General features: G+C 46.2%; 1 protein-coding gene across 23 annotated transcripts in view; it reads right to left on the minus strand.

Annotated features, from left to right (window-relative positions):
• The window catches only part of KALRN (kalirin RhoGEF kinase), a 654,958-nt gene that overhangs the window by 12,965 nt on the left and 617,472 nt on the right, over window positions 1-24,521 (minus strand). For 11 of the 23 annotated variants that reach the window (XM_067034412.1, XM_067034411.1, XM_067034409.1 and 8 more), the window contains 8 exons: window positions 23,725-23,978; window positions 20,016-20,139; window positions 18,855-18,914; window positions 4,884-4,911; window positions 4,206-4,377; window positions 2,914-3,035; window positions 2,110-2,241; window positions 427-591 (listed from right to left, as the gene is read on the minus strand). In XM_067034412.1, the coding sequence (XP_066890513.1) occupies window positions 427-591; window positions 2,110-2,241; window positions 2,914-3,035; window positions 4,206-4,377; window positions 4,884-4,911; window positions 18,855-18,914; window positions 20,016-20,139; window positions 23,725-23,978 (1,057 nt within the window). Of the gene's footprint in view, window positions 1-426; window positions 592-2,109; window positions 2,242-2,913; window positions 3,036-4,205; window positions 4,378-4,883; window positions 4,912-18,854; window positions 18,915-20,015; window positions 20,140-22,882; window positions 23,422-23,720; window positions 23,979-24,521 lie in introns of those variants that run through there. The other 12 variants (XM_067034422.1, XM_067034417.1, XM_067034426.1 and 9 more) reach the window with 3 other exon arrangements.

Here is a 24,521-nt window from a genome sequence, read left to right on the forward strand (position 1 = left end):
CCGTTTTAAATTGGTGAGTGGGGCTGAGGTACACTTAGGCCGGCAGGGGTTCCCAGGGAAGAGATGGCTCGGTGTTCCCGTCTCAGAAGAGGGTTCATAGCATCTATGTGACGCACGGCCCCTGCCTGCCCCTCTTGGTTCCTGGAGACACACACAGGTGCCTGGGAACCTGGCAGGCCCAGGGTAGACATGGGTGGCAGCTCTAACTTGAGCCCCGTACTTTACGGAAACACTCTTCGTGAGGCCTCTGAAATGCTACTTGGCAGAAGCCGACAAGCAAATCCAGGTCACCTCTAGCTCAGTGGCCTATTGACACTGCCAGTGGGCAGTGACATGCCAGTGGGCAGCCAGTGCCAGTGAGTATGTGACAGTCAGCCAGGTGTCTTGTCTCTATCGCCTGGGGTACTGGGCATGGCTGGAACTCACCGTATTCTGGAAGTCGCACGAACTCTGAGGGCTCGCTGGGAAGGCTGATCCCCCAGGGGTTACTGGCACTGACTCTGAACTGATAAGGACTCCCAGGACTGAGGTCCTCAATGACAAGGTAAGTGTCCAAGGTCGAAGCTACCGACTGCTGCCAGGCCTGGGAACCTAGGGCACAATTTCCGAGGAGAAGGAAAGAGGAAAGGCCAGAGGCACATTGTTTCAAAGACCTTCAGCAAACAAAGAAAGGAAAAGTGACACATTCCATTCAAGGGACCTGTTGTGGTCACTGCCTCGGGCCTTGAGAGCCTGTGGGCTAACTTGTGGCAGGTTTGGGTTCAATTTCCTAAAAGACAGAACACTTCATGAGAGCGGTGCAAGCAGCAAGCCTGTAGAGTCTGTTCATTTTCAAATGGGCACATGGGAGAGTGAAAAGACATAGAGCATGCAGAATTTACAGAAGCACACGACACATTTTAAGTAAGGCCAGAAAAGTATATTGTAAATTAATAACAAAGTGAGAGAAAATATGCATTTGGAAACTGAAACAGAAAGGAAATGAACATGTATGGAGCATTAGGTACATGTAAAATATTGCAGAAGGAGTCTTCCCATAATTCTCTCATTTAACCTTCTCACTTAAATCCTCAGAAATCCTATGAGGTTGGGAGGATTAATCTCACTTTACAGATAAAGAAACCAAGGCTCAGAATGATTAAATAACTTTCCCAAGAGAACTTAGTTCATCTTATGAACTATGACCTGAATAATGCTAAGGGAAATACAGGCTTGGAGAGATATGTCTCTCACCTAGCATCGATCGATACCTTTGTGCTGCGTTGAGAGACACAGCGAACAGCTAAAGAAAGAGGCAAACATAAATAGCTTTATAACTGCAGAGGGCCTGTTTAAGAGAAGAAAGAAGGGTTAAAATAAGAAGAGTAACAGAGAGTAAAACAGAGGATTCTGGTTCCAGGTGCAAACAGTTGCTTTCAGTTCAGGCATGTGACTCATCACGCGGTTCAGAGAGGTGTTATTAACAATTGGAGCTACCTGGCAGCTTCTCATTTCAACTAATTCTTCTTGATAATAGTTGTTTCTAACTGCTAAGGAAATGTATGCAGCCTTAGCGTGTAAATGTAACAAATTTAAAAACTGAACAATTTGAAAAGTCATCATATATATATATATATATAGCGGTCTCTAAAGTTTGTCTGGGGGCAAAGTTGGCGGGTGGAGGTGGGGTAGAGCTCTGCTTTTGCCATCCTAGTTACTTCTCTGGGAGAAAGATCACAGATTAGCAAACTAGAGACCTGGGTTCTCGTGCCAGCTCTGCCTCCTATGAACTCCAGCCTTGTGTTTCTTAACTTTCTTTAAGCTTTAGCCTCCTCATCTGTAAAATGGGCCCGATGGTCCCTGTCTGGGTGATCGGGCTGGTTAAGTAGCGAAGTGCACGTGAAGGTACTTTGCAACCTGCCATGAGTCATTATCATTCTGGCAAAAAACCCTGCTCGGTGTTTGAGATCAAAGGTGGTTGTAGCCTGGCACTGAGGCCTTTGTGCTGAGTTGGAAGACACGAGAAGGAATAGCTGATGAAAGGCATAGAGGCAAAGAGTTTTATGATTCTGAAGGCCCTCCTTAAGAGAAAGAGAAAATAGAAAAAGAAGAGCAGGAGGAGACACGCACCTTCCTCTCTGTACTCCACGGTGTAACCAGAAATAGTGCAGTTTCCCGTGCTGGATGGGGGCAGCCAGCGGAGAATCACGGAGGTGCAGCTTCTCTCCTGGGCAATGGGGCGGTTAGGGGCCGCTGGAACACCTATGGGGACAGAAATTAGGATCAAAGGCTATTTCTGCAGAACTTGGCATTTTACACCAAGGCTGAAAGTCACCTAGGGAATGTTGACACCTAACCCGTGTCTCAAATGTTTCCTATGACCTTCTCCACCGAGTGGCACACCTTTCCCTAGGCCCGAGGGAGAGCTGGGAGATACACCTTGTTGTCAGAAGTTCTTCCTCAGACTAAATGCTGCACACTGGAGAGAAAGCTTGGGCAGAGAACTAGGCTTTAGGAGGTGTACAGTAGGGCTCTTATCAAAGATTCTTTCTGTTCCCATTTGCTGGAACTTTGCTTTGGAACTTTCACAATGTACCTCTTCTTTCCCAGGTCTCAGGGATCCCTTGTAATGTCCAGTTAAAATGTTTGACTAACAAACTCATAGAGACAGAAAGTAGAATGGTGGTTGCCAGGAGCCGGGGGTGGGGAGGAATGGAGAGTCGTTGTTTAACGGGTGTAGAGTTTCAGCTTTGCAAGATGAAAAGCGTTCCAGAGATGGATTACACAACAGTGTGAATGTACGTGACACTACTGAACTGTACACCTGAAATTGGTGAAGACGGTAAATTTTCTGTTATGTGTATTTTACCAGAATTAGAAAATGAATATTAAAAAGAAAGCACAAAAAATGTTTGACTATCAAAGAGACTGTACCTTGCACTTTAACGGTAGCAGACGTTGATGTGGTGCCGTGGTCATTTGCTGCTATGCAGGTATAAATACCACTGTCTTGGGGCATCAGATTGCAGATTTTCAGGGTGATTTCCCCGGAATCACTAGGGACACGAAAAGGATGCCCTTCAGACTCCAGTAATGAGACAAGTGACTATAAAAGTATAAGGGGTGCTGAGCTGAGTCCTTAGGACCGAGGTCTAGTCCCTGTTCTGTTACCTTCTTATACACTTGGGTGAGCACCCTGCCTCTCCATCTCCCCAATGCCATACAGAGGGAGAAAATTCTCTCAAGTTGGTTGTAAATGAGGCTTAGTAGAGGAGTAAAATGGGATAAGGATCAGAACGTGGTTTGAAATATATAAAGTCCTCTGCAAATACTGGTCCTCAATATCACTAGTGTCGTTGCCACCTAGCAACTTGGTCCTAAAACATTTTCAGTCCACAATCAATAACAAGTGGTACAAGAAAATGGAAAGAGAATGAAATGTTCAAGTATTTCACGTTCTACATGTGGGACACTCAAAATAATTAAGTGACGTAAGCAAAGGCAAATTCCTCTACTAAATAACTTTCCCAGTAGTCCCAGCCTGGGGTCCAGGACATCAAGGGGAAGAACTGCTCTGAAAGGGTTAAATGCAGAGGTCACAGTCAGCCCCACTCCCTCCCCACTGGTCACGACAAAACCTGGTGATCTTCATGAGCCTCACCATGCGCTGACTCTCACGCTAAAGCTCCCTGGGTCCACTGATAGTTCAGGACCTGGCCAGGGAGTCTCTGCTGGGAATACCATTTCACATGCAAAAACATTAAGTTAAAGGATGAAGTGTCTTGATCCTAGCTGTTTCTTCCATAAATGTTTCTTAAGCATCTAGGGCTCCTTAGGGCTTTCCTCTGTAAGCAGTACTGTGCAAGAAAGTTCTTAATTAGCCGCAACAAATATTAACAGAATAATTGGGAGGCAGTCAACCAAATTTGTTAAATAGTCTTTGTGAGAAGCATGCTAGTGGCTGGATTTTCTGTTTTCTATTGCACACTTTGGAGTAAGTCATTTTTGTTTCTTCTAAGAAAATTGTTCTTTAGCTAATGACGGAATTGAGTATACCACTGTTTCACAGGATTCCGAGGGAGCACAAAGTTTCCGTGCTAGAACAGGCTCCAGGGCAGCTCTTCTCTTGAGAGACCAAGTAACCAGAACAGGAGCTACGTGCCAGACTTAGCCTCCGGGTACTGCACTGAGGTGCTGGGGTTGCTGACGTGGGGACGTTAGCTTACCAGGAGGAGACCGTGTACGTAGCTGAGCTGTTGTCAGTGTCAAGGATGTTCTGGTCTGGACCCTTCCAGGTGATGGTGGGCTTTGGCCGCCCACAGACTTTGCACTGCAGTGTCACTGTGTCCCCAAGCAAGCAGGTCACATCCACTAAGGGCACAAGGAATTCTGGCGCCACTGTGGTCAAATCAACATCGACATAAATTTGCATCATTCAGAACAGACAGAATAAAACAGCTATTTTATAACACAACCCTCTCATTCCCCACCCATGTTGTGTAACAATTCAAATAACCTTCAGCTTAACTCTGTAGAGTCACCTGTGTGCCATGAAAAAGTATTTTTAAGGTAATAAATGTTTATTTTAGATTAAATTAGGAAATATAGATTAAAAAAGAGAAGAAAAAGCTCCATGGTGACATCACACAGGGGTTACTGTGAACAGTCTGGTATATATCCTTTTAGACTTTATATAAACACATATTTTCTTACAAAAAGTGGATCCCATTATACACATTACAAGGTGTGGTCTTTTTCACCCTAACAGCGTATCCTAAACATTTTCCTTGTCCGTAAGTAGAGAACTATATCACCATTGTTTAAAGGTGCTACCTCAGTGCTGGATTTGCCATAATTTATTTAGCCAATCGCCACGTACTCAATTCTGTCACTTTTTAACTCACCTTCTTGGATGAAATTTGGATTTAAGATCTGAAAAACACAAAGAAACAGAAAATTGCTTAAATCCTAAACTACTAAAAGAGAATGGGAGACTTCTATCCTAGTGCGTAAAAAGAAAGCACAGTTTGGGGCGAGAAGCGTGGAGCCCAGCTCCTGTGGCTTGTGACTGCATCACTATTGCAGTAACAACAAGGGCACCTGGTTTAGTTTCCCATCTCCTCTGACTGTTCACATTCCCTCTGGGCAGCCTGGGCCCCAGGCAGGTTTACTGTGACTGCAGAGCTGGGCTGGCCACAGCTGGCCTTGTTATCCTCCGTCACCTCACTTGCTCTTCCTCCCCTGCCATGTGCATAAAAACCCATTCTCCCCCACCTCAATATGCACTCAAGCATCGTGATGGCACTGATTCTTCCCAGCATCGGGAATTTTCAAAAACAGAGCAACTGACATCTATTAAACTGGAAGAGTCATGGACATTAACCAGCCCAGTGGTTTCCTTCCAGCAGCTAAATGCAGAGCTTGTCTGGTTGAAGGGGGAAGAGGAAAGTCCCAGCTGTCCATCCTGCACCCCTGAACTGCTCCTGTAGCCCAGGCCTCCACCGGGCAACTTGAGAAGCACTGCACAGCCCTTTTGGCTGCATGGTTGAGGAAACAGAGACTTGGGCTGCCCTAGTGACCTATCTGGTCACGTGGCCGGTTGGTAGAGGCCGTGCTGGAGCCCTCTGCACACTACAATGTCTTCTTTGTGACACCATGGATCTTACAGAAGGGAAAACCTTCCAGTCGACTGGCCATTACCCCTTCTTGAGAAGATGTTGCCTTGGCTTTTCTCCTATCTTTTGTATTACCTCTAATCCTACAGTCTGGGTCATAAAGCTGGGTGGGGTGAACAAAATCTGGGCTTCCCGGTAGGAGAGGCTGGGTCTTACCTCTTTTGCTTAATGTGATTTTACCTCGTTTTTAAAAACTTCCTATCATCACTTTCCTTCACTGTAACATGGTGATAAATAATACCTAGTACAAAGTGTTATTATGAAGATTAAATGAAATACTGTATGTCACACAATGCTTGACAAATAACAAGTATTCAATGACTATTTAAATAAATTATCTAAGTCTAATCATCTCCCTTCTGCTAAGAGGCCTATTGTTGCAGGGGCTTATCTCTAACAATTTATCTTGCAAAATTCTTCTTTCCTTCATAATGAAGCTAGGAGGCTCATATGCCTTGCAAATTGTCTGTTGGGGCAGTCACACTTATCTCCCCAATTTACCCAAGTCATAGGTGAACTTGGCTTCTGTGTGGTTTTACCTGACACAGGCATCCATACGAGCCCTTTGAAAAAAGATATTATTTCCTCCTCTGAGTTCCCCTCTGCAAACCGATTGCCTGCATCTACCACCCAGGTTTTTCACGAAGCAGGCTGCAGAAAACTCTTGGAACGCCAAGTCCTGGGGCTGTCTCAAGACTGACCATCACGATGCCCTATACTAGTCTCCAAAGGCCACTCACACCACTGCCCAGCCTTCTTTTAAATCAACAGTTTTCAATCCTTGACCCAGGTGGCTTTAAAAACACACAAAAAGGGCTTCCCTGGTGGCACAGTGGTTGAGAGTCCGCCTGCCGATGCAGGGAACATGGGTTCGTGCCCCGGTCTGGGAAGATCCCACATGCCGCAGAGCGGCTGGGCCGCTGAGCCTGCGCGTCCGGAGCGTGTGCTCCGCAAAGGGAGAGGCCACAACAGTGAGAGGCCCACGTACCGCAAAACAAAAACAAAAAACACAAAAAACCCAGTGCCTGGGCCTCATGCCTAGAAATCCTGTTTTAATTGGTGTGAAGTGGGGTTAGGATCAGCAGTTTTAAAAGCTGCCTCAGGTGAATCAACATGCAGCCTGTTGAGGAAAGCTGCTGAAAGTTCCCCTCCATCCAAGGGAACTGATCTCAGGTAAACCAACTTCCTGCCCCTGAGTCTTTTCTGGGGGTGGGTGTGGAGGATGCATGGGCATTTGGTAAAAGCGACTGCTTTTCCCACACCTTAGAAACTGCCTCTATGTGAAGAGGCCCTGGGCCATGGTAGGCAGAGAAGTGTAAAGAGTTGCTCCAGTTGAAAAATTAACTAAACTACCAGTACACACGGTGGGCAGTCCAGCATCACTTGTAGGGGGCGCTAAGGAGGCCATAAATTGGTCCACCTGACTTAGATGAGGTGGGAGAATGACATCGAACCAGTCATTTCACAGTCAAAGAAAAGGAAACTAGGAATATTTCCTAAACGTTAATAGTGGTTTTCTTGGGGTGATGAGATGAAGGGTGGCCATCCACCCATTCAAAAAACGTTGCTTCTTGAGGCTGGTGTAAGATTTTGTGGATACAGAGATGCTAAGACATAGGCCCTGACCTCAGGATTTACAAAACATCTGCACAATGGTGATTTTTTTTTCTTTTTCTTCTTACCTGGGCTTTCCAAATATTCTGCAGTCAGTATGTTCCACTTTTGTAATATTTTTTTTAAGGAAAAAATGGTTCACTTAGAGCTATTAGACCGTAAGTTCTTCCAAGACAGGAACCATTTGTTATTCATCTTTGTACCTCAGGCCTCTAGCCCCCGGTCTGCCATGTAATGGGCATTTAATACATGTTGGTTGAATGAGAATTTGACCTATGTCCACATTTCAGCTCTCCAATGAATTTAGGACTGATTCATACACAGAATCTGGAAGTAGGACCAAAAGATCTACAACATAATTACTCCTGGATATAATACTATTTGAATAGAGTCTATTTGCAAACACAATGGAATGCAAACGTTTTGGAAAATGATTAAAAAACAATGAAATCCATGGCCTCTGAGAGAGGAGGGTCGTAAGAGTGTGGGTTGCAGGAGGGACTGTAAACTCTGGCAGCAGACAGAGTACATAGTATCCAGACCCTAAGCTGACATACTCCCTTGCCTTGAACAACATTCCCAAGCACCTGAGGCCTTGGTTTTATCTGTAAATTGGGGACAATAATGCCCACCTGGAAAGTTGTTTGACTGAAGGGCTCAATCTATTTCATGAAGATTTACTGAGCTGACCCTTCGTTAGGTGGTGGTGGCCTGCCCTCACTGGGCCAATGGTCTAGTGGGAAAGATGGAATTAAATGGCTCACAGTGTCCAGGAGGGAGCCTGGCTGATGGCAATAGCCAGCCTCCAGCAAACGTGGAGCACTGCCCTCTCTCTCGTCCTACCCCCACTCAATCATAAGGACTCCAGGGTAAAAAAGATTTGGGAATGCTGCCAGCTTTGTTCGATGGCCTGTATTTCCCATCTTGATGGGAATCCACAAGGGAGCAAGACATCTATTCCATGCCAGGAGACACAGAGAGGAGAAAGATGACAAATGGAAGAGACAAATGGCAGTTTCCTACATTATAAACATTGAAGTGGGGTTTCATAAACCTGCACTGTGGCAGTACTTCTATAAACATCCCAAACGGCTGCTTAGAGAATTTCTTACCTTATTCTTCTTTCTGGTCACAACCCCAATCATGTTAAGTATATTGTTAAACACAGGCACCATTTAAAAAGAAAATCTTCCTAAGCTTCCGTGTAGACCTTAGTGCGGAGTTCGGAGAGAAAGGCTGCTGATACGGCTTAACCGCAGCTTCTCTCTCTGGAGGCGGCTTGTGGAAGGCACCCGTCTTCATGTCGCTGCCTCTTGGCTGGCCTAGGTGTTGCTGACAATGGTAATACCATCACTGATTTGTTTAACCTCGCATGGCTGTCATAGACTACTCACAAACTCCTTCACTTGCCCCTCTAAAGCCCTGGGAAGAGGTGCTGAGCAGCGGTTACTTATTCCCATTTCCAGAGGCAACAGGGAAGTAAGTGCAGCCTTACGGAGACAGTGACGGGGGGACTGGCCCCCAGAGCTCTTCCCACCTCAGTGCCAGTGCAGAGGCAAGGTCTGGGGAAAAGCATCGCGAGACTTTGTCATCGATGTCAAAGGCCTGCCTCCTGACCTTTAATCCCCATCCTTGCTCTACATCTCATCTCTACCCAGTCCTCCTCTGCAAACTCCTCCAGCAAGGACCAAGAGCCTGGAAAAAGTCCATACCTATGTTTTTCTAACTGTGACTCTGGATTATGCCCATAGGAGATTCCTCCCTCATATTTTTTCTCTGTTTTGAAGCAAATCAGAGTATGGACTGGAGAAGAGTCATGCCAACCTTCTCACACTGTATCTTGTATTTGCCTTTGGCTCCCTATGGACTACAAGGCCCATGCAGGCAAGGGCCATGTTTCATTTCATTGTCATTGCCTCAGAGCCTAGCGTAATACCTAGCACCTAAGTGCTCCGTTGATATTTGTTGAAGCAATGAAAATGTGAAATGGTGGGGTCCTAATTTGGGGGAGGAGAGTCGAGAAAATGCCTTGCTGTGAACTTGGAGTGTTTTCCGATTTCCATTAATCTGGAACTTGACTTGTTCTGGAATCTCATTGGTCAGTCAGGGTCTGAGATTTAGCCAACAGTGATCTTCTTCTCCTCTCTGCTCTTCCAGAGGCTGCTGTCTATGGCTCTGATCACGTGCTGCCATCTAGCAACACATCTTCCCTGCATGTTCATTGCCCCACCAGACTTGTGAACCCTTCGAAGATAGTAACCTGTTCATCTGTTTTATGTACTGTTTGTCATGTTGCTTAACATAGCACCTTGCACACAGCAAAAGATCAAGTAAAATTTGTTAAATCAAGTTAACTGCGGCCACTCAATGAGTAGGCTAGAATTAAGGTCTCCTGACCACCTTGTCTTATGATCACCGGTGGTGTGGTCAGGGACCTGAGGCATCAGTCTGGGACCCGAAGGGTTAATCATAAGAGGCACCTATTTCCTAAATCCTAACATTTTCCTTCCTTAGAAACAGTCTAGGGGCCATGTAAAGTGGTGGCTGGGCAGGAGGAGACATCTGGAATCTAAAATGGAAGTGGCCGTGGAGGGAAGAAGACATTTACATAAACGTCACGCGCTTTCTCTCTGGGAGACCCAAGTGCAGGAGGAGGAGGAGGCTGGTACAGGCCGGGTGGGAAAGAACTGCTGGGGAGCCTGGTTTTATTTGAACAGCAGAGGGCGGCAGGTGGTAGTGCGTCCTCCTAGAACCACCACGACGCGGTCCATCGGCAACCCAATTTCTTCCTTCCGGAGAGAATTCCATTCATTTTCTTGATTTTTCTTCAAAACGGCAGGGCAGTGAGGTAACAGGAAAGAACCACAAGCGAAATCAACCAGCAATGAATAACACGCTGAGCTCTGAGGAAATCTGGAGTCTATTTTTCCTTGCCAGTCAGTGTCCAAGATTCTGACGTCAAGACCTGAGAGTGAGGGTGAAATCTCATCTGCCTAGAAAAGCAGGTGTCAACTGACTCCAGAAGAAAAATACCTGTTTTTTTCTAGATCCCTCATCACCTGTCACAAAACACAGTTCAAAACTACGTATCGAGAGCGCTGAGGGAATAAAAATGGTCAAACGAAACTCAAACCAAATGTCCTGAACTCAACTCAGAGCTACCTTGAATAAAACATTTCTGCCTCTCCTTCCTTTTCTCTTTATGCTTGTGTCATATGAATCTGTGTTCAGAGGAGGAAGGACATCTAAGATCTAAGGGATCTTAGATTATGAGATTTGGCAATAAAATGAACAGATACCAGAAAAACACTTTCTAAAAATTAAGGTATGATTTCTGGTTTGGAGGTTTAACCCTTCATGTTTCCAATCTGGCCAAACCAGACACGATTTTCTAATTTTTTAGAAAACATTTCTCTAAAAATTTAGAAAATATTCCTACCTCTGCTCATCTCTTAAGAGGACATAAAATAAATTGCAGTAAAAAAAAAAAAAAAATACATAAACGCAACACAATCCTGAACAGCAATAGAATTCTCTCTTTGAACTAGTTCTGTACCTCCCAAGTATTTTCAATATCATTTAGCTCTAAGTATTTTTCTTCAACCATTTTTGTCTTTGACCCAATTGTAATAGCATTGTTTTAAAATTTACAAATGTATGAGGTTTAAAAAAATTATCTTCTTGCTGATTTCTAACTTAATTGCATTGTGGTTGGAGAATTTTGGTCTATACAATACTGATTCCTTGATTTTTGATGGGATTTGCTTTATGAGTGGTACATGGTCAAATTTCATAAAAAGTTCCATGTGTTCCTGGGAAGAACGTATATAAGCGCTAACTGCTGCGTAGAGCTGTGAATGTCCATGTGTGGAGCACATTGTTTCACGGGGACTTCTAGTCCAAACCCCTCTCCTATTCCTCCTCGGTGTTTTGCTTAAAGAACATTTATTGTGTTCTCAAAAATAAAAAGGATAAAAATATGACTTTAATAGAATAATGAAAAAAAAAATCTATCGCCTGTCCCACAAAACAGTAGAGGGGAAAGGAACGGAAAGGGGGTTTACTGCTGGGCATGCATCGGTCTCCCGGGGCTGTCAGCCACAGAGAAGTCTGTCAAGACATGACTGGGGTTGCAGGGTGGGATGGTGCAGTGGCGGTGTGATCACTTCCCTTCTATAAGACACGTTTGCAGCTTGGAAGCCAAGATCTTGACTTTGAATATTCAAAGTCTTTATAGATGAATGTTCTGAGGTCTCCTCCCTCAATGATTTGACCTTGATCATACCCCTACCCCCTAAGCTTCTTTTATTGAGTGAAACACCCTCCCAGAGTCTGTGGACCCACAACAGGTTACAGTGTGTTCCGAGGACACGGGAGAGTGGAAGGTTGATTTGTGGGAATTCCCACGCCCGATGCTCCTTCCCTGACATCCCCAGCTGCACTCAGCCGCTGTCATTTCTGCTTCCCCCACTGCTCCTCCTTTGCCTTTCACTAGAGCTCATTCCTCTCCCTGTCCCACCAGTCAGGGTCAGGTATTTACCACCTTTCATTAGATCGATGGCAACAGCCTTCCAAGGGGCCTGCCTGTCCCCACTGTTCTCAGTCAGGTGCCAGTGATCTTCCTAAAGTCCAGAACGAATCACCCTGACTCTGCCTAACAACCTTCGACTGCCCCTCGCTGTCCACTGGACTAAGTCCAGGCTTCCTAGCAAGTCCCCTGAGGCCTTCAGAGTCTGGTTTCAACTCACCTGCCAGGCTTTATCTCCCACCACGCTTCCCACATACCTAAACCCCATCGACCCAGACCGTAGTCTCTTCTCAAAATGTTCCAGGCACTCTCATACCTCTGGGCCTTTGTTCAAGCCCTTTTCTGACCCTTCATCTTTTTCCAAGACTGTTTCCATCCTATGAGTCCCTCCAACCCACGCCCTGCCATCGTGTGAAGCCAATGGCCACGCTCACAGGTATCCTGGGAGACAGGTTGTGAATACGTAACCTTGGGGAAGTTACTAACCTCTCTGTGCTCTCTCACCTGTAAAACAAAAATAATGATAATAGTACCTACGTCAGGGTGCTGTTGGGAGGAAAGGACTCAGCACGGAGCCAGATACATAGGAAAGGCTGATAAACAGTAGCCACTGTTATTAGCCCAGGGCCTGAGTGGGTGTCTAAATATTCACTGAATGAGTACATGAATGGCTCCATGACTCCATTAGAGCAAGTTTCAAAGTCTGCTGTATAACGCAGGCGTTTAATCAGAGGTGCCTCCGTCATGTGACGGTGATAAGCACCGGGAGGGGACCAGATCTTACATAATCCTTTGGCCCTCCGTAGTACTCACTGCGATGGCTTGTGTCAACTGATTTTTGATATATTGAGTTGATTAGGAAAACACGTTGAGTGAGCCAGTAGGTGGACCTCGAAGGCACGGGGTGTGGGCAACGGAGGTGGTGACCTCTGCCCCGCTGATAGCTGGCTCTGAGAGAGACTTCTCCTGGGTCAGTGGCACCTTCTAATCTCATTGGTGTATGACCTAAATGAAATGGGCTAGGCCTGCAGACGAGGGTGAGGGTGTGCTGAGTGACTGTGCTCGTCTGAGAAACCAATTCAGACAGTTTCCGGCCCTTGAAATCGGGCCTCTATCTTGGCTTTTATGTCTGTCTGGACTCCTGAGTCATTGGGAGAGGGGTGTGGTGAGGCCAAATAATTAGCCCAACTGTCAAGGGATTTAAAAAGTTGTTGGGGAAGAAATTCTCCTCTAACAAGAAAATATGCAACAGAGGAGGGCCTGAGCCTCCCTTGGGGAGCAGACTTCCTATCATCTGCCACGCTTGGCATCTCAAAGCACCACAGTCAAGACCTGCCCTTTTTCCTGGTTGTATGACCATGACCTTTCTGAACCTGTTTCTTCTAGGAGGGTAAGAAAACCGAATCTTCACCAGGCGGTTGGAAGGAACAGAAAGCACGATAGATGTGACTAAGGCTGTAGAAGATCTTGTAATTAACCTCCCGGGAGGGAGAAACGCCAGCTCCAGTCTGCTTAGTGCCCTTCTCCCAGTGGCAGAATATAAATCAATCTGCATGTGGAGTTAGAACAGAGCTAGGCAAAGCAGAGTCAGTCTCCGGGCCCAACCTATTAGGTCTATTACAAAGAAAATATTTTGTAAAAATAAAACAAGAGGCGTGTGATGCTTCACTTTTTCTCCAAAGAGTTCTTTTCATTAAAAACTTCTTTTTATAAAATGCAGAAACAGGCACCGGTAGAAACACTGGTGATGCCAGGAGGTCAGTCACCCGACTAGGGGTGTAAAAGTTTCCTTCAATCTGTCTGGTTAGGTTATTTTGAAGCTCCGAATCTGGGACAAAGTGCCAAGGCGGCTGAGGTGGAAGCAGCAGCCTAGCTCTTTGAAGACGTGGAAGCTGGGCCTGGGGAATTGTGGGTTTGGGGAGGGAAAGAAAAGTTCAGCTCTGGCCACTCAAGCCCTTCCCAGAGCCGGAAGTGGACACTCCAGCTGGGTCCCGGGAGGAAATGTACCCAGGCCATTCCCACCACACCCCCTGCAAAGCAAGTTTCAGGGGCAAAGCACAGAATCTTCTACTTTCTCTCCTGTTGGGGTCTCACTGTTGTCAGAGTCAGATGTTGAGGAGAGCAAAGTCTTTGGATATCACACCTTAGATCTGCACAAGGCTCAAAGGGCTCATGTCCCTTACATAAACACCCGTGCCCTCAGAGCTGTGCGACCTCCTACAGAGAACCCCGAGGCTCAGAAAGGCTGACTGGCCCAATGTCTCCTAGCTGACAGGGCCCAGACTGCAGTCCAGGTTTTCTGGCTCCCGTTCCAGTGTTCTTTCCATGTGATAACTGCCTTTGTGTGATTTTTTTTCTAGGTCCTACTTCAGCCTTGGAGGGCTGGGATGGGCAGAAAAGATATTCCTCTCTGTTGAGCTGGAAAGTTAAATAACAAATTCACAGAGGAAAACTGGCCCTGGAAGGCACGTCTTCTTGTCTGCCAGAATCTGTTTTAGATGAAAACCTACCTGGACTTGGAGGTGGGAGGGGCTCCAAGAGAGGAGCAGGATGGTGTTGGGTGGGGGAACAATGGCCAGGGAAAACCAGAAACTGCCTTCAGGGCACCCGCTCACTTTTGAACAGGAAGTTACAACTTCCTCTGCCTCAGTTTCCTCTTCTCAAAGTCTTGGAAGGGGCTGGAGGGCTGGAGAGTAAAGGGGAGTTATTGTTTACTGGCTACAGTTTCAGTTTGGGATGATGAAACAGCTCTGGAATGAATAATGGTGACGGCTGCACAACACTGTGAAAGCATTTAATGCCACTTAAAAAAGGTAAAAATGGTGAATTTTATGTCGTGTATATTTTACCACCATAAAGAGTAAATAAATGAAGGGGATAGGGTTAACTAAAGTTTTCCAAGTTTCCATCAACTCTGAGAGTCTATGAGTCTTACCCTAATTGGAAATTTCCTTCCAAATTAGCTTCACCTTTCCAAGTGCCTTCTCTCCCACAGGATCCCAAACCGGTTCTTACACAGCAAGCACCCCGACCTCCACCCGGTTGGGGCTGGCATAAGTACCCGGGGGCTGGCATCTTGACCGCATGCAGCCTGTGCTGTGGGGGAGGCTGGCCCTGCGTCAAATGGCTGGGGCAGAGATGCAGTCTTTCTGGAATCATGACAATCTCTTACTCTGATGGATTGACCATCTCTGCTAAAAGTGGTATTGGACATTAACAAAACAATTCAGATGCATTTAATTAATTGGACTTGACATAAAAACTGGGCTGAAGACCGAGGCCCAGGACTGGGAGGTTGGGTCAGGCCTTCCTACTCCAGTGTCTGCTGTGGGCAAGTGGCAGTGCTGGGGTTGGAGGGTAGATGCCAAAACCCAAGCATTGACAGTCTTCAGACCACGTTTCAGACGTGGCACAGATGTGGAAACCTTCCTAGCCTGGGTCCTGGGAGAAATCCAGTACAGCTCAGAAGAAATCCATGCTTCTCAGAGATGGGTGTCAGCTAAGAGGGGGGATTCTGAGCCTTGAGCCTCCAGCCCTGGCTCTAGCCTGGGCAGGGCAGGGTGAGAAGCTGGCAGGTGGGCATGTGGCATCCAGCCCACCATCACGCCTGCCTACATTGTCAATAAAAGGCAATCAGCAGTCTAAGCTCTACCGGAAAAAATGAACTAATATTCACTCGTTCCCAAGAGAACCTAGTGTTTGATTTCCAGCCTGATTTGACTCTTCTTCCATGCAGAGACATTTCTCTCATATAGAATATCCCCCTCCACTGCCACCCCCGAAGTGTAATCAGTGCAGGATAAAGAAGAAGGCTGAACTGTGCACAGATCCGTGTCAGTTTCAGAACGGTCCCCTCTGAGGTGTGCCCATGGATCAGCAGGAGGGAAGGGGGTTGTGGCCACGAGGGGATCGCATAGACCCAGAGCCAGTCCTGAAGTAGCTGGTGGTGTGGCTTGTGGTGCTGGGAGTGGGAGGTGGGTCTGTACTTGAGAACATTCACAGGCATGTCTCTACAGGGGAAGAAAAAGGATGTACACATTAGAGCAGAATTGCCTCCCTTTAGATAACTGGGTATTCTCGGAAAGCTTTGTAAATCAGATTCCTAGGATTCAAGGTGCTTTATTTTCCTCTTAATTAGCTTTCAAGGATGTGCCTATATATCTCCCTAAAACAGTATGTTGGGACATATGCGGGCCCTGAGGGGAGCAAGCAGCTGGTGTGTAAGCAAAGACCCCAGGAAACTGCTCCTTAAAGGAACCCTTCAACCCACCAATTGATAATCAGAATGCTCTGGAAGTGATATTCGTGCAGAGGCAGGAAATAAGAGCCTACACACGGCTAGGCTTGGAATCAATGGGCTGGTATCAGGTCAAGGGTGGGCAGTCAGCAGGGCAGGACTTAGCATTCGGAGATCTAACATTGAGCAGTGCACAGGGTATGTGGCAGGGGTGTCAGCTGGGGGACCAGGCCCAGGGGATCTCAGCACAGGCCACAGGAGTTGCAGTTCAGCTCAGCAGGGCACAGGGACATGCTCCCAATGAGACAACACCTATTGCAGTCATCAGGTTCAAAAGACAAGAGTGAGCCTGGGGGCCAAGCTAGGCCTGGTAATCATGCCCAAAGCTATCCGTTTAACAGCAGGAGTCCTTTATGAGGTGGCCAGCCCACCTATTTCTCAAACCCGATCTTTAAGGGTTTAGCTCTTTTCAGTAGGCACCCCCGGCCATTTTCTTCTACAATGGACATTGCAATAAAGAGCTACCTACATACCCCTTGAGAAAATTCTCAGTTCATATTGAATAGGCTGCCTTTCTATATCTTATTTCTTATCTGTGTCTGAAAATACTAGCAGTGCCAAGATGCCTGCTTCCCCTCAGCACCTGCTATGTGCTCAGAGTTAATTTCAACATGGCAACACAGTTCAGAAGAGCCTGCTGATACCTACAAGGATCCATATGGAATATACAAGGGCTGCAGGCACACCTACTACAGAAACCTTGGGTTAACCAGAATATTTGCAGCTTCCAACCACATGCCCCCTCAAGAGTTCCAGTTCTGCCTCAACTGATTATATCTGATAACTTTTCAGACATGCATCGACACCGTTTTCTGCTTTCTTCTGTTCAGCACTGACATCCTAACACCTTTCCTTATGCACCCACAGCAACTCCCTGGGACCCATCTCACACAGCTCATGCAAAGGGCTGCAAGCCCTGGCTGAATAAGAACCCTAGAAACGTGTGCAATTCACAAAGCAGGGCTAAGACATGTGCGCATGCAAGCTTTTGCTTATCAAAATGTTGAACGGAGCATCGGAGTACATCAGTTAACCTTCTCAGTGTATGTTGCTCATCTGGTCCCACATCTCCCTGTGCCCAATTCTTCCTTTAAAGAGCAGAGTGGGAAAGTCACTCTTCTCCCCCTAGTCCACCAGAGCTGAAAAACGTCCCAAATTGCCTTGTGGAACACAGATACCTGGCTTTCCCTCTCCCTCCATGTATTTGCAGATGACATTTTCAGTACATGCCAGCAATGCTGAGGTCTGGAGATACAGGTGCCATGAGGCATCTACAGGTTTGCAGTTGTGGGTTTCCCAGGAGCTGGTGCCTATCCTACGAAATGCAAGGAAAGCAGAGCCAGAAGTTTCCCCCGCCTTCCCCATTCTCTAAGATATATTGAGGTTATGAATGCCATATCCACCTCCTCCCACAGGGGAGCCCTGCACTGGCCCACACCTGCCAGATTTCGCTCCATGGCAACACCCACAGCCATAGGGGACTATTTTATGCTGGCAGAACTCCCACTTTCAGCCACTGGTCTCTGGCATGATTCAACTCAACTGGTGCCTTCCACCGCTGACTTTGCCCTCCTGGAGCCACATGGTCTTCCTTGGGCTTTGCGGTGGTTGTCATAATGTGGTGTGGTGGCTTTCTTTGGGATTAGGTCAAATTAGAATAAGAATAATAAAGGTCCATCTAGTTAAGTGAAAAGCGTGGGGCTATAAAAAGGAAAAGGTTTTAAGAAAATATTCTGTATTTTGTGCACAGAAGAAATCTCTAAACTTTTATCCATTATCGGGGATGTGGGTACCGATTTGGAGAAAAGCATTTCAATTTACTCTGAAGGGCAAAATGGCAAGGAAAGCCAAGTTTGCTCCAATTCTCTAGGTGTTGTAAATTTATGATGCTTGTCATTCAGTGGCAAGCCATGTGAGAGTCCTATTTCTATTACCCCAAAGAGTTCCTGACCTAGAAGGACCTGGAAGTTGACTGGATGTTCTTGTTGGTGGAGGTACTGGTTTCACTTCCACATCTTTGTAACCTTGGAGTATGAGAAAGGCAATCCCCCCGGGCAAGGTTTCAGCCTTCTTGTCTCTAGAGAGGCCTCTGCTAGGTCTACAGGAGGGAGGTGACCCCCAGGGCTCTTTTCCTTCGTGGCAGGAACAGCCACTGCCCAGGAGCCCTGGGGGCTAGGGAAGTGGGGGTTCTGGAGTTGCTGCGGTCACTCCTCATTTGCCATTGGCCAGCTATACACAGTGACTAGGGGCCAGGTCATTCCCCCCAAACCATACCTACTCCATGATTTTACTGGAGCCTTCAGGGAGGAATAAGTCCCAGAAGAAAAAGAACATAAAAGGGAAAGAAAAAAAGAGGGGAAAGGGAGGAAGGAGAAACTAAAACAAATGAGTTCTTATCTTTAGCTGGGAACCAACCACTCTTTATAATGCTATTTTCCATGAAAAAAATGTTTTCTAAGTTTCCAGTTACGAAGTTGGATATTTTCTACACATAGCCAAATCTGCCAAAGAAGAAAATACTAAGCAAGGATTCAAGAGAACCAGAAGTTTTAAAAAAAATGCACCTAGGAAAAGTTTTCTACCAGAATCAAACTGAAGTAAGTTTTGTTCTGTTTTCTCTAAGTTGGATGGGACACCGAGAGATGCCCTAATATCACAATGTATCCTTGACTGGCTGGTCACTTTTAGCAAGGTCACTGTTACAGAACACATCAAAAAAGACAATCATTGTAGGAAAGAGGACAATAATAGCTGCTTCTACCTCCATGCTAGTATTAGGATCAAGATCATCACACTCTGACTCCTCGGAACTGTTCGTCTCCTTGATGGGCAGCATGAGGAAGGGGGAAGAAAGAGAACACGGTTAGAACACAGGCAGCTTTGGCTAGAGGCTGGGGAGAACTTGAAAGAAGCATGGACAATGGGAAATCGGGCAGAGAAAAAGCAGGTGCTGCTAAGGTGGGGTGCGGATCACCTAGGGCGGCAGCATGCTCTTCTCAGGGAGAGGAGGTTGGGATCGAGTAAGCTGCTCATCTCATAGGAAATAGCGATGGAAGCAACCAAACGAAGCATGAGTGCTGTCGAATTTAAACTGTTGTCTTCTGTGAGGTTGGACTTCCCAGATGAGGGTGAGGGAGAGAGTACAATTTCTTTTCCCCAAGAAGGACATTAGAATGGGTTTTGATTGTTCTTATTTTGCTCAGGAGGACTCAGGTAGATAATCACACATTATAACAATGTTAAACATCAGTGGTCTAATTTCCATTGTCCAGAGCCATGTCTTTTCTGAGCTCCCAATGTAAAGAAAACAGATCACATCGTTTCAAGATGGGGGACAAGGGTCTGTCAAAGCTTAGAATCAGTGAGTTCACTATAACAATTGGATTGTTACAAAGCAATAACTTGGGCTCCATCAATGTGCCTCCCTTCTCTGCCCATGCATAGGCCTGAAGGTGATGGCATCTGAATTCTGGGGAAAAGAAATGAAACTTTACCAAGGACACAGTAGCCCTTAAATTCCAAACCTCAGACTTCAAAGGGTTGGAGGTTTGGAAAGCATCTCTAATCTCTTTACCCTGCATGTATTTTCAAACCTAGGATACTGAATGGGTGGCTTTGAGTACTTTAATATGAGTCAAACATCTTGCATTTCTAAGAGAATAAATAATACTGCAGATAATTTTGCTACAAAACATCTGCACAGTATAAGGAGGAAGGTATAAAAGAAAAAAAAAAGAGATACTTACTTATTTGAATCGAAGTTGCCAGGAGAAATAAAAAATAAAAAATAAATTGATCTCGCATGCAAAATCCTACTAAACTACTTGCCCTCTGGTCCCCATCCACCCAAGTTGCCTTGTGAGAATGCTGCAGGGTGGGAGTAGATGAGAGGTCGGACACAGCTACAGAACACCTTACTCACTTTAACAGAGACTTTGTTGCCCAGAATATCCTTGGGTTTACGAGACCCTGTGGCTTCATTTTTACCCGTGTTCTCCACTTCCGCCCGCTTTCTCATGCGTAGAGTATGCCATGAACATGACTTCCTGTTGTACCAAAAAATGCACCAATCAAAATGGCAGGTCAGGGCAGAGTGAGGCAGTGGGTGGGCTTACCACCCTTGAGTGAGTCAGTAGGTGAGGCGCTCCAATCAAGCCCCTGCTTCAGAGGCCCCGAACCTGCACATCAGCTCCTGTGGTGGCTGGCAGCAGATCTCACCTCCAACAGGAAATGAGTGAGGATGAACTTTGACCCCTCCCAATAGATGTACAAGGTTGGTTGTAGCATTTGAGGCAAGTCTGAGTACTAAGTGATTAAACTCTACCGAGGGAAGTCTTCATACACTGATGAGGCCTTATAGGACTCAGGAATTCCCTTCCTGAAGGGTATGATGGATGGGAGAAGACTGTGGGGAGGGGGCGATAAAATAGGAAGGATAAGGGAAGTACATTCTATAGTGTATAAGCTATTAGTACTTTCCCGGGATCAGATATAAAGACCCAAAGGATGCTTTTGAGGTTTTCACCTCATTATTTGTATTTAGGCTGTGGCCACTCCCGAACATCGTAGTACAGATAGGAGGTTCTAGGGCATTTGACTTTATAAACTCATGGGCACCACTCATTTATCTGGATGACTCAGGATGAAGGGTTTCTTGGTCTATGTTCTCCACATCACTCAATGTTTGTGAATACAAGGCTCTGTCTGACAACCACTAGGAGGTCCTAGAGTTTTCCTGTAGGGAGAAGACCCAATGCGTGCTCTCAGGGAGGTGAGGGTGGCAATGTCCCTTCACACTATCTTAACTTCTTCCTTCTCACAAGAGGGTTGGGAGCTCTTTCTTCACAGACCTGAAAGAGAGGCTCAGAGCAGAGCTCTTGAGTTCCACATATGTTAGGACTCAAAGACACCAAAAGCCAAGTCTCAAACAGCATCAGGGACCCTGGGCAGGCAGCATCAGTTTCAGGTGTGGTCACAGAGTTTGGATGAAGTTCAGTCATGTCTGGAGTAAGTGAGGCTGGCTTCCCTTCAGTGTCTCCTTAACAAATTTAGGCCTATGCAGACAGGGCTCAATGAAAAGAGCATCATTAAGGGAGAGAGGGGAGACAGAGGGAGGCCTATGAGATTTAGGAGGAAGGGAGATTCTCCAAAATGAGTAGCATCTCCTCCACAAAAACTCCATAAAAGTCACAGATTTTAGGATGACCTGGGGAAGGTGTTCTCAAGACATTTATCACTAGCATGGAGGTTTAGCAATCAACTTTCTGAGTAGGAAAGAGAGATAATAGTCATGTCCTCAAATTTTTTTTGGAAAGCGGCTCCTTCAAAAGGCAAAAAAGAATCTCTTGGCCAGACCTTCTCTTGTACCTCCTAAAGAGGCAGGCTCCCTGGGATTCTTTGCATATCAGCTCCTCACTCCAACTGTTGTTTCTGAGTGAGAACGGTCACCGAAATGAACCTCAGATAATATCACTCTTAACTGCAGACTTTCATCCCTTATCTTTACCCCCAAAGCCATGTCCCTGGCTCATTCTGAGAACATCTTGAGTCAGGGAGGTCCCTGCTGAAAAAGACTCCTAGGGCAGCCAGCACAGTGTGTGTGCGCGTGAGCATGGGGGTTCATTCCTTTGTTTATCACAACCCTCGGGGTCATTCAGTATGATTGGTGAGAAACTAGAAATGCTACAAGTAACACTGAGAAGGAGACTCAGAGTAGTACAAGTGGCAGGACACGCTCAATTTCGTATTCTTCTTCCCAGAAGAACGCGTCATCATGGTTTGGGGAGCTTCCATCTCTTGGCCACAAGCCTGGGGACTGATGTGGAAACAGGGTTTCAGTGACATTTATCCCATAGGCATCACAACCAACTCTGACCCTTGTGGTCATAGCAGCCCTGGGGAGGGTATGGTGAGTGTCCTTCCCTGATAAATAGTGACAACCACTTTTAGTCCATTGCTCGGCTCCACTCCCACCAACCCTTGGGCAAGAGCCACTGACAAGGAACCGAATGACCAACTGGTATTTGAACCTGCTCTCTTTTGCCCAGCCTGATACCCTTCCTACCAGTCCTCCCATGGAAGGTATGAAAAAGTGACCAAAAGATGCAAGGGAGAAGTGCTGAGTGCCTGGATAATTAGATCACAACTCATTACGGGTTAGCTAGCTCTGTAAGCCATTGATTAATAAGAACCTCAATGCTTTGAGGGCCTTTATATCCAAGGCTTCATAAAAGGTACTGAAACCAACTGTCTTTAGGATAAAATGAATCAGGCCTGTTGCCATTTAGGGGCCACTGCTGATTTCCAGCCGGGCCTGCGGTTACCTAGGGAGGCCAGGGTGGGGTCAGCAGTCTCTGTCCCTGAGCTAGAGAAAGCTCCAAGGAGGTGCAGCTCTGTTGGTACTGCTACTCAGATATCTCATGGGAGCTCCTCCACCCCAGCCACCGGTGACTGCACAGCGTGGAGAGCGGTGGAGGCCACAAGCCAGCCCACCACCTTTTACACTAGCCACTGGCTTACGTCAGCACCTCAAGGTCGCCCCGCTGGACAGCATGCGACCTGCATCATCCCTCACCTCAGAGGTTAGAGAGAACACACATGGGCTGCTTAGAAGGAAAGGCTAGGGTTGGACCTCTGGCCACAAAGGCACTTCTTGTGTAGGAAAGGACTGCCAATGCATTCAACCAACTCTTAAAGAAAAAAGAAGAAGAATCGTTTGTACATTTAGAAGTCCCAGAATAGTGCACTGAGGAAAAAGGGTCACTAGTCTTGAACCTCATTAAAACATGCTCGCGGTGAAAATTTATTTTACATATTTAAAATAGTACATTTAAAATTATTAGTTACATTACAGGTACAATGATGAACATTGTGACTCTCCATTATATTGCACAGCCTGACGTCATCCATATGGGTTTCTTTAAATAGTGCAAAATACTTTATACAGGAATGTGTTTGGAAAGGTCTTTGCAACCAAAATAAGGAAAAGAAATATCTTACAAATAACCATGAACATATATTAAAGTGACAGGGGAGGGGGAAAGTAAAAAAAAAAAAAAAAAAAAGTTACAATCTGTACAGAGGAATTGCCATAGACAACCAAAAAGTTCCCTCTCTCCTGGGAGAAGCAGCAGGCCTCTGACCTATACAGGTCTGGCATTTGTGCTAAGGTAATTTTTTGGTGTCAATCAAAAAAACAAAAAAATATATATATATCAGTAACTTAATACAATATAAATAGAAGTCCAGTCCAGTGAATCCTGTGGTGGGTCAAATGGAGCAACAGGAGGCATGCCTTTTGTCACCTAGGGTTTCAGTAGGGTTCTTTTCTTAACAAGGGGGGGGAGAAAAGAAAAAAAACAAACAAACAGAAAATTACAAAGGAAAAGGAAAGAAACACCATCACTGTTACCACCACCACCAAAAAAAAAAAAAAAAAAAAAAATCGGAACACTCCAGCCCGGTCACCCCCTGCTGCGTGTGGTTCCAGCACTCATACCTTGGTTCTGGTGGGACTGTCAAGAATAAGCAGCAGTAATTCCCTACCGTGTGTTTGCATTTTTGTGTTCTTTGTTTTGAATTTTTTTTTAATCCACATACTCCTCTCCCGGGGAAGCCAACGAGGCACTTACTTGATGCTCCCGTCACTATTTTCTGCGGCTGCTGTGGCTTTGGTGAGGGGTGCCAGGATGTTGCCTGGGACCCAGCCCTCGGCGGCGGGGGAGTGGTCACTGGCGGGCTGGTACACCAGGCACATGTTCTGCTGGTTGATGGCAAGGACCTGGACCACCTCACCTTGGCTCACACAGATTTCATTCTCCTTCAGTGCATAGTAATCTTTGATCACGGCCATGGATGAGACCCCATTGCAGCCTCCCAGGTCGCTCTGCCAGGAGACAAGGGCGAGAGGGACACAGACACAGGAAGGCTGGTTCACATGGGCTTGCTCTGCATCCTAATGTGTGGTTGAAAGTCAGCCCTCCCGCTAGCAGGGTAAATGGCAGGCAGAAAATTAGCTTGAGAAATGGAATTATATTCATAAACGGGCTCTGAAAATGTATTTTATTTATAATGAAAAAGTCTCATTAATATTGTAAGTGAGGGTGAAAAGGTGGAGATACTGCCCAGACTTAGGTAAAGGTATAAACACTCCTTCCACCGGGGAGTCCCTCCTTAGCATGCATCTTCCCACCAGCACCCTCCAGCTCATGGAAGGAAGAGTGTGGCACAGGCACAGGGATACGTAAGCAACTGGGCAGAGTGAGGTCAGGGCAAAGGTCAGGTCAGTGGTCACCATCCCCCAAAGAAAAGAACACAGGCTCTTTGATACGTGTTTTTCTTCCTTTTTAAAAAGCAATGGTCTTACTCTACATTCTGACCCTCCTTGAGACAGGAGTAACAATGAGACATTTGCCCAATTCAAAGGCAA

The sequence above is a fragment of the Kogia breviceps genome, chromosome 5 (genome assembly GCF_026419965.1).
Source record: "Kogia breviceps isolate mKogBre1 chromosome 5, mKogBre1 haplotype 1, whole genome shotgun sequence".
Lineage (NCBI taxonomy): Eukaryota > Metazoa > Chordata > Mammalia > Artiodactyla > Physeteridae > Kogia > Kogia breviceps.